At 50.6% G+C, this 9,594-nt stretch overlaps 1 protein-coding gene across 4 annotated transcripts in view; it reads left to right on the top strand.

The window, feature by feature from the left end:
• The first annotated feature begins 5,216 nt into the window (after window positions 1–5,216).
• Window positions 5,217–9,594, top strand: part of Pde10a (phosphodiesterase 10A) — a 179,877-nt gene continuing 175,499 nt past the window's right edge. Inside the window, exon 1 of one of the 4 annotated variants that reach the window (XM_027401117.2) lies at window positions 5,217–5,906. In XM_027401117.2, coding sequence (XP_027256918.1) covers window positions 5,840–5,906 — 67 coding nt within the window. In that variant the 5' untranslated portion in view covers window positions 5,217–5,839. Of the gene's footprint in view, window positions 5,907–6,729; window positions 6,857–9,594 lie in introns of those variants that run through there. The other 3 variants (XM_027401113.2, XM_027401116.2, XM_027401114.2) reach the window with 3 other exon arrangements.

The raw sequence follows: 9,594 nt of genomic DNA, 5'->3' as shown, positions 1-9,594 counted from the left end.
CCATAATAAAAATTTGACAATTAAAAGTGAAACTATGAGCCAAAAAGAAAGATGGCTCAGCCAATAAAGGCTCTTGCCACCAAGCCTGGTGACCTGAATTCAATCCTTGGGACCCACACAGTAGAAGAAGAGAAAAAAGCCTAGAAAGTTGTTCCCTGACCTTTATACATGCTCCATGGCATACAGACCCCACCCCAACTCACCCATCCACCTGTGCTGTGTGTTAACACATAATAAATTAATAAGTAAAAACATTACTTTTTAATTAGATCAAAATACTGTCAAAATTCTCACATAACAAGTGAAGAAAATACACATCGCATGGCATCTTGTGTGGGGCTCTGAGCCATGAGCATGGAGGGTGGATTCAGAGGCAGTCTGGGTACCTCCCTCTCTAATACCTGAATACTCATCAGTACCCAGGGTTCTAAGGATAGACCTTAGAAGATGTAATCTGAATCCCTGATGTCTCTCTTGCTGGCTATCTACTCTAGTGTGGGGAATGACCTTCAGTTCTCTGGAAGGATTATTTTAGGTTTATTATTGAGTTTTTGAGACACAATGTTCTCTTTGCTTTGAAATGAAATCATTGTATCTTATTTGTGAAAGTTAGGTGGCAATGCTGGTTATTTAAACAGAGCTCCTGGCTGTGTTCTAACTTCTATGTGGCCTTGAGCACTGAGAAACAGTTCAGTATCCTATAAATGCCATGGGTTTCTACAGGAATTTGATACTGTTTAAAGGCAAAACCTTGAAACCTGGTTCTGGGTGGTTAAACATCAGTGTCATGTTGGAGTTTTGTTGAAAGTTAACATGGTTATCCCAATAACTAAATATTCATCACTATGAAACCTCAGCAGTACTTACTAACACAGTACCCTCGGGACTCAAAGCAATTGTGCAAAACTTATTGTCATGCAGAAATGAAACATTTTAGTTTTGACCAGTAAAGGCTTCTGCTTGGACCCTATTACTGTCAAGAAATACATATAACCCTTTCTTCTGAAAAAATGAACCCTTGAGATTTATGTGGAATACTCATATTGTAACAAGTTAAAACCAAAATAACTAGACAGTATTCTGATATTTACTAGGAAAGAATAATGCAAACTATACAGGCCATTTGTTTTATCATATAAAATAATAAAATTAAAGCTTATCTAATAATGAGTGCTTAAATTTATAAAGTAACTTGATTGGTGAGATAAGAACTTAAACAGTAACTGAAGAAATTATTTTTACCATCTCTGATTTGTTTTCAAGACTTCCCCATCCTAGCATTGACTTTAATAATATTTTTCTTGCTAGAATTATAATGTCCTCCTTTTTTCCTCTTTTAGGCTTTACTATGATAGTACTGTAAAAATACAGCCATCCCTTTAGCAAGGTTTGTTAACATAAGCAGTAATAGAAATTGGTAACCTTTTAGCAGGTGACAGGGAGGAAGGATTATCTGTCTGTCTTTTTATTAAATGTTATGGGATAGCAATCCCCCCTCTCCGATGTGCCAGGCTGTTTAAAATGAAATTGTCAGTGTAAACTACACAGGCAGTAAGTAACTTTCTTGAGGTGTGTTGGCAAGAACCAAATTCCAGTAGTCTAGAACCAAGACTGTGGTGGGCTGAGTGTGAGGGAAATTGAAGGAGGCTTCCTGGTGAGTCAGTTAGAACCAGCTTTGAAGGGATTTGGGTTTAGGGGATCCTGGGTAAGTGTCTGGAAGATAAACTCCATGTTTCCCACACCAGACAGTGGGTAAATCGTCTTACTAGAGCACAGAAGGTAGTTCTGTGTAAATAGTACTAATGATAACTAGCAGTTAAATGATCTGAGTCGGAATTGGCCAACAATAGCCAGCAGCTTTGAAGTTTGGCTCTGTATTGTAAATAAGTTCTAAAAGTTAAAATCAAGGTAAAGAGAAAGGGACACACACACACACCCTTGTTTGTTTGAATAAGTCAGTGTAACATTAAATTAACCTTGGTTTTCATATGTGAATAAACTAAGGTTGTTAGCATTTTAAAAGAGAGAGAACCAGTTCCCCTCCCCAGAAAATGATACAAAAGTTCCAGAAATTTATTGAAAAACACCGATTTGTAGGTCTACCAGAAAATGTAATCAAATATTAACCATGCTGACTATTAGCTTTAGATAGTTAAAAATTTACATTTTCGAAGGAAAGCCATTATTTCCACGTTTCTTGGGTGCTCCCTTGAACGATGTACTTTTAAGAGCACATAATATAAATTGGGTAAATCTGGTGTCTGCTGGTGCTAACTGCTAACTGCTGTCTTACTGTTCTTTTAGTTTTCTGTCCCTGCAAGTTGGGCTGAAGCTCCACCTGAGGTGAGGGGAATCATTTTTTTTACCAAGAGCGTTGCGACAGCTCGGGCACCTGATTCCCTTTGCCAATAACCCTAACATCCACAGCTTCGGTCCAGTGAGCTACACTCCAACACTAACGACGCGGCCAAGTTTCGGAATACCACCACAGCATTCCTGGAAGCTCAGTGACGTGTTTGTTCACAAGGGGTTTGCTGCGACAAGGTCCTGCGACAGGGATATATCCGCAGAGAAACACCAAAGGGAAGGGAAAAGCCACATTTGAGACCCGCAAGCCTTCAGATCTGTGTTCAGAATTCAAAGTGGCCAGGTGCCTCGAAGACTTAAATGAATAACCGTGGATGCCAGGGAGGAGGGGACTGATCAAAGTGTAATTACTTATTTACACCTCCTCTGAGCTCTCCATCGTTACACGTTGTGACTTTTTAATTTGTTCAGTATAGGGGTCCCTTCCGGCAAGTAATGCGGGGAACCGGATGGAAAATAGGAAGAAGGCTAACTCTGGAAAAGCGTTAACGAGACTTTGAATCTAACAAAGACTAATAGAACAAATATTTGATGCTTTACACCCGCCTTCTGCGCCTTCAAGGTAGCTTATGTCCACCTAGAATTAAATTTTTCTTCACCTGGAAAACCGTTTTAATAACTCAAAAACCAACAACTGATAAGCCTAATGTGGCATGGAGAAAAGGCGCGCCCTGTAAAAAAGAATGATTAACTCTTCAAGGAGAAACCCTCTTTGCCTAATCGCTTTCGCAGGAGAATCCAGTCCCGGGAAGCCGGCACTAACAGGGCTGTCAGCCAAGCAAGCAAGGGTCGTCTGTGCAGTTCAGAAGACAAAAGCCTGAGGGTGCAAATAGAGACCCGTTAGCTCCACTCGTTTTCTATTTTTTTCTTCTTCTTCTTCTCTGGGGTCAGGGCTTGGGGGATGAGAAAACAAAGTCTCTACACTCTTAGCCTCCAAGGTAAAAGTCATAGTACCATTTTCTTGTTTCCCAAACTCAGGGATCCCTCGCTAAGGTGAACTGGCTCCAATGACAGGCTGAGTCGGTCTGTCCCAGAATTGCCAAAACTCCCGAGAACTTTATGTGGAAGAGTACTTCCGAAGCACCCGGTCCCCGGAATGCCACCTGGGCAATTTGGTGCAACTGTGACTGTTTGTTTTCCACTCTTAGGGGTTTGGAGTCAGGAAGATATTTCACTGCAGAAGAATATGGAACTGACTGCAGACCAAAATCATTAAAGAGTCTGAAAAGAAAGAGAGAAAGAAAGAAAGGAAGGAAGGAAGGAAGGAAGGAAGGAAGGAAGAAAGAAAGAAAGAAAGAAAGAAAGAAAGAAAGAAAGAAAGAAAGAGAAAGAACGAAAGAAAATTCTGATGAGGAGAGGTCCCCTGGCAGGTTGCGAGCCACGAGTCCCAGCCCTGGGTCAGCTAGCTGCAGCTCATGCTTCTGTGCTGGGCTGTGGCGCTCGCCTGCTCTCTCCGGGGAAGATGACCCTGAGTATTCTACCAAGATGCATAGAGAACACTGCTGCACACTCAAACCGGGTGTGCAGAGATGGTCTCTGCAGGCGAGCGCCAAACACCAACACCCTCATTTGTGCTTTCTGGCTAGTTAACCGCGCCCCACTTCCGAAGTTCCTTGTTCAGAGATCCTAAATGGGCCACTTTTCTTCTGCAGAAGCGGCTGAACTGCAGTCTGCTGGAGTGTGTGTGTGTGTGTGGGGGGGGGGTGTAAGTAAGCTGCTGGCGACAGATGACAGATTTTAGAGCTATGAACTCTTAAAAGTTTCGTGTTTGAGCCCTGGATTGCTCTTTCTGTCTTTTAGCCCCCCTGGGACAAAGTGGGCTGACGAACACAAAGTTCGTTTAAAGGCGGGTATGAGAAAGGTAGTCCCAGGACGAACCCCCTTTTAAGACCCAAATGGGAACTCTGCCGTGATTTTAAACTCCTGCTAAGTGTCCGAATTTGAATTTCCCTGCAGGAGCTCTGGCTGAACCCTGCTCGGTAGATTGTGCTAGTCAGGTTACCCGCAGGCGGATGTGGCTCGCACACTGCTGGAACAGCTGCCAGGCTGTGGGGTTAGATTCTGGAACACCAGACCCAGATGTGCCACTGCCAGGCAGACTGGCCGGCCAGGGGCATACACCATGCGCACAGTGCCCGGGTGCTGGGGCCTGACGCGGCGGGGCCGTGTCCTAGCGGACGCGCAACGTGGGCGCGGGCGGTGGTGGCGCGGGGAGCGCCTGCTCCGCCAGTGGGCGTCTTCTGCCACCGCCACCGCCGCCGCCTCCACGGGCAGTGGCACTGCGGCGCTTTTCTCCACTGCTTTGGAGCAGTCGCCGCGGCTTAGGCTTCGGAGCGTGCACACACCACACCACGCCCGCGGGCAGCGTCTCCGCAGCCCCTAGCCCGGCAGGGAAGGACGAGGATTGTGCGCACCAGCCCGCACTGAGGCGCTGCAACTCCGGACTCGTCCCCAGCCCGGGGTTCTCTTGAATCCCAAAGGAAACACGATGTGAACCCCCAGCCGGAGAGGCACCCAAGACGCGAGAGGCGGACCGGACCGGAGCCTGAGCGCCTGGGAGGGCTGGTGCTGCGGGGGCGGAGCCCGCTGAGTCCGGGCCGCCGCGCCCTCTCGCCTGCCCCCTTGGAGGCTGGGGAGGAGGGCCATGGCCAGCCCGGGGGAGCGGCTCGCTCCCCGCCCCCAGGCTCTGCTGCCAGCGGCTGGGGATGAGCCCAGCAGCGGCCAAGTCCATCAGGAACTCCGGCGCGGCGAGGCCAGCGGGCGGAGTGCAGTGGGCCTGAGCCTGACCCGGGAGCCGCCTGGCTGCGGCCGGGAGGAGCTTGCGGCGCCCCCGCCCCTGTCCCGGTCCCTGTCTCCCGCAGGCCACGCCAGCCCCGCTGGGGGCCCCAGCGCCCTCTCCGTGCTCAGCGCCCGAGGCTGCGGCTGGGTGGCGGCCCGCGCTCCCTCTGCGCTCGCCTTCTCCTCCCCTATCCCCTCCTCCTCCTCCTTTTCATCTTCCTGGTACTTCTGGCCGCCGCCCCCCCTGCCCCCTCCCCCTCTTGTCCCCTCCTCATCTGCCTTCCACCTCCCCGTGCGTCTCCCGAGAAGGGAGGGCGCAGCGGCGGCTGGAGGAGGAGGCGGCGGCGATGCTGGCGGAGGAGGAGGAGGAGGACAAGAGGCAGCTCCCTTGAGCGTCCCCCCCGGCAGTAGTCACCGCAGCGGCGGTGGCAGCGGCGGGCGGCGGCGGCTCTTCCTCTCGCCTGCGATCCTAGGCTTGCTGCTCCCAGCCCGTGCCGGGCCCCGGCCACCGCCGCCGCCGCGGCTCTCCCTCCACCCGGGCGCGCGCCGCACAGACTCCCCGGGCTTTCCGGGCGCCGGCGGGGGCTGCCCTGGCCTCGGCCCCGGCTCTGCCGCCGGTGGCCGAACTCCGTGGCGGCCCCGAGGCGCCGCCTTCCCCCTCGCCACCGCTTGGCCGCTGCTCTTCGGCTCCGACATGGAAGATGGACCTTCTAACAATGCGAGTTGCTTCCGAAGGCTGACCGAGTGTTTCCTCAGCCCCAGTAAGTGGTCCGGCCCCACGTTCCCAGCGGCCCGGGCGGTTTCTCGCTTGGTGGGATCGAATTAGGGCCTTGGATCGTGGTGTGGGGAAGCAACTGTTGTTGTGGTGGGTGGCCGGCAAGGTGCGTGTGCACCCAGCAGAGACCGGCCAGTGGGCCCCAGAAAGCTGGTGGCACCTCCGGGACGTTCGGGACCGCCCGTCAGCGTAGGGACACCGGGCTTTCCCAAGCCCCGCGTGAGCGCAGAGGAAGGGTGACCCGGAGGGTGTTGGGAACCAGACATTTAGAAACTAACCTGTTTCCCTAGATCTGTCCCTGGCCATACTGACCTGGTCCATTATTTATACCATTAAGTTTGTCACCGATTATCCCATGATTCTCTCCAGCCTGTGACCACTAGACTGGAGTACTTCCACTGAGGGTCCCGGGGATCTAAACCATTGGATTCCTGAGGCTGCTGTGGGGGCAGGCTCGGGAACCTGAGGCTTCCAAATGTAAGGGAAGACTGTGCCCGCGTCTGCAGTGGCCGTGTTCTGGCGCATGGACGGGTGGTATAGAACTGGATTCACCCACCCTCGTGAAGAGGAGGCAGACCCCCCCAGCCCACCTCATGCAGATTCTTGGTAGCTGGTGATGTTTGGGTGGGTAAAGAAAGCAGAGGAACAATGGGGCATTAGTATGTGAGAGACACCTCTGGTTCGCTGGGACCCACGGGTTAGCATGACCATTCTGTCTCTCCACTCCTGGGCGCGGGGTTGAAAACCTGCTGGGGAAGGAGCAGCAGAAGGCGTGTCATGGGGAGGTGGGGAGGGGGGGCACAACAAGATTGATCAGAGAAGTCAAGGCACTGCTTCCCTGGAAGGAAGAAGGCAGGCAGGAGATGTTGAGGGAAGAAGCTGCTCCAGATGCGCAGAGGAAGGAGTCGCTGCTGTTGTGGATGGAGGGTGAGCAGGGTGAGGACCAGAATACTGGCTCGGGAGGGGGACCAGATGGGACCGGGTGGGAGAGTCTGTGCTCTGAGAGGGCACATCCATGGGAAATTGGAAGACTCTGGCATCCACTGGGCCCTGAGTGTAGATTTGGTGCCACAGTCCACCGCGTGCGCACCCGAGCCTTTGTCTGCATCTCGCTGGAAAGCCACGCTTTTGCCTTGCTTTTTTTCAGGCAGACTCTCCGCCAGGTTGCAAATTAGCTTTCTTGCTACTGCTTCCAAGTATCACTCAATCCTTGACCAGGGAGGAACTCGGCTCTGGGACATGGGATGATGCCTGGGTTGAGACCCTTCTCAGCACCAGAGCTGGTCTAGGTGCACGCCCAGGAGCTCTTAGGATACAGCCACCAGGAGGCTGATTATGTTCCCTCCAGGACTGGGTTGACGCCTGCAATCCTGCTTCCCGGCCCTGGGCCAGTTCATGGTGGCCACATGGCCCAATGACCACTCATACATCTGCAGGCAGTGTTCAGCAAATTGCTGCTTAGACTTGCTAGTTAACTGGATTGCCTTAAAGGGTGTGGACTCTGCTCCCAGCTGACCTGTAGTTCTGAGGCTTCTCTAGGGTGTCTGCCTCCGCAGCCCCATCCTGTGTTTTTGTGATTTCTAGGGCACTGTGCTTTGAGCATTTATGTATAAGCTTGTACTCTCCCCATTGGATTGTGGTCAGGAGAGACTAACTACACTTCCCAAAAGGGATGGCCCTATGGATTGGCCCTGGATTGGAGGGGTGGGAGAAGGTGGGACCCATAGACTCCCTTAGGTTTTTGGAATAAACCTAAGGTCTTGCCCTGGGTCTTCTTCCTGATGTACATTTCAATTTTTTTTTTTACTTTACAAAATAAATATCTTTTCTCTTTTGGCAACTGGAGTGCACATGTGTGTGTTTAGGCATGTTCAAGTAGGCCACTGTACTTGACAGTGCCAAGTGGTGTGTGAGGGGGATTTTGGCTAGAACACTTTTTTTTTTTTTTTTTTTTGAGGTTAGCGTTTGCCTTTGTGTGTATCTGAAGATGCTGTCTTTGTCTGGGGGTAGGGCTGGCATTGCCATAGAAATTATGGTTCTGAATTAAGATGAGCTGCTCCAGAGAGATCTGAATTATCTTGAGTATTATAGGGTACCCTATCTTGGTGTGGGGGGTTGTTTTTCCAGGGATCTACTCTGTACATGGTTCCAACCAGGATAGCCAACCCTGGTATGGCACTTTGCTCACTCACTCTTGTCCCCAAGAACAGGCTGGGTGTTCATAGAAGCATGAGGCTCCTGCCTGTGGCTTTGTATGGGATACTGCTAGGGTATTTGTAAATAGCCTGACTCAAAAGTAGAAGAGGAGGTTGATGTTCAAGGGAAAGCTGCTCTCTGCCCTTCTGTCCCCTGCACCACACACTTTTAGGGCTCCTGTTTCTGTCTGTGGCCAAAGAACAGGCCACCTGGGTCTTAGTTGCTGAAGTATCTGAAACTTGGCAGTTTTCTGGGGGGAAAAAAGGGCTTTTTGGAAAGAGCTTGTGTGTTCTCTGAGAATGTGAAAATACACAAAGGTATTCAGATGTGTCCCTGTGGAGTTTGTATCCGTTTTTTCTTTCACTTTGATCTCTTTGTCAGCCAAACAAACTGTCATGTACGGGCTGCTGAGCCCAGCTGCTACTTGGACAAGTACACATTGCAATTCTCTTGTCTGAAAGCAAACCCCCTGTGGAAGGTACAATAGCCCAGTTCTGTTCCTGTCTGTTTTGTTCTTCATTTTGGTTCATCTGATCGTGCACTAAGTAGACACTTGTCTGAACCCAACACCATGTGTCAGTCCCTCTCATTCAAGCATCTGGAAGCCACAGACCTGTCCTGGGCTAATAGGCCAGGGTGACAAGCAGCCTCCCAAGCAGGAGTTTGGCTCATTGTGGATGCTCAGTGCTCCAAGTGGTCTTCCTGTCTGATGCTATTGCTCTGTCTGAATCAGGCCATTCCTGATTTCACATCATTTCCTGTCCTCTGCTGACTTCTTGACCTCTGCTTCTCCTTTTACTGCTGGAAAAGCTGCTGGTTGAGTAGGAAAATCTTGTCCATGGTGAGATAACAGTTGTCCCAAAGGGTCCTTACAGTTCGTTTTGCATGGGTGTGTGGTGTGGTGGTGTCACACTGACAGGCCAAGAGGAATCGCAGTCAGCTTGCTGAAACAAATACAGGTTGCCTGTGCTACCTAATCAGTATTGTGGCTGCATGGTGGCATGGCTGGAGGCATTGCCTGGGAAGAGTGGGAGACACACCTGTGGAAAGGAATAAGAATCTGAAGCCACAAATACCTCCTGCCCACAAACGTCTCTGCATGCCATTTTGCCAGTTAGCTGCTATGAAGAACAGAGAGAACCCCATGCAAAGTGGAGAAGGGGGATGTATAAGGGAGCACAAGGGAGGCAAGGGAAATAAGACCAGAAAAGTTCGTCAGTGCGGAGCGCAAATGCCTTCCCACTGTAAATTACTATGTGTTTCTCAGATATTCCAAACAGCAAGTGTACATTTGCATGACTTGTGAGCCTGTCTCTTGCCACTCTTAAACTGTCTCCTGGGGTGTGAGGACTGTGTGGCGGACGCTAGGATATACTGAGATAAATATGATCCCTGTAAAGGCAAATGCACTCAGCACTCTAGACAACAGCAGACTTCACAGTTAGGGTGTTCTTATCAGCTCCATGAAGCTGATGCTG

This window comes from Cricetulus griseus, chromosome 2 (genome assembly GCF_003668045.3).
Source record: "Cricetulus griseus strain 17A/GY chromosome 2, alternate assembly CriGri-PICRH-1.0, whole genome shotgun sequence".
In the NCBI taxonomy this organism is placed as follows: Eukaryota; Metazoa; Chordata; class Mammalia; order Rodentia; family Cricetidae; genus Cricetulus; species Cricetulus griseus.
This window is presented reverse-complemented; position numbering and strand designations above follow the sequence as displayed.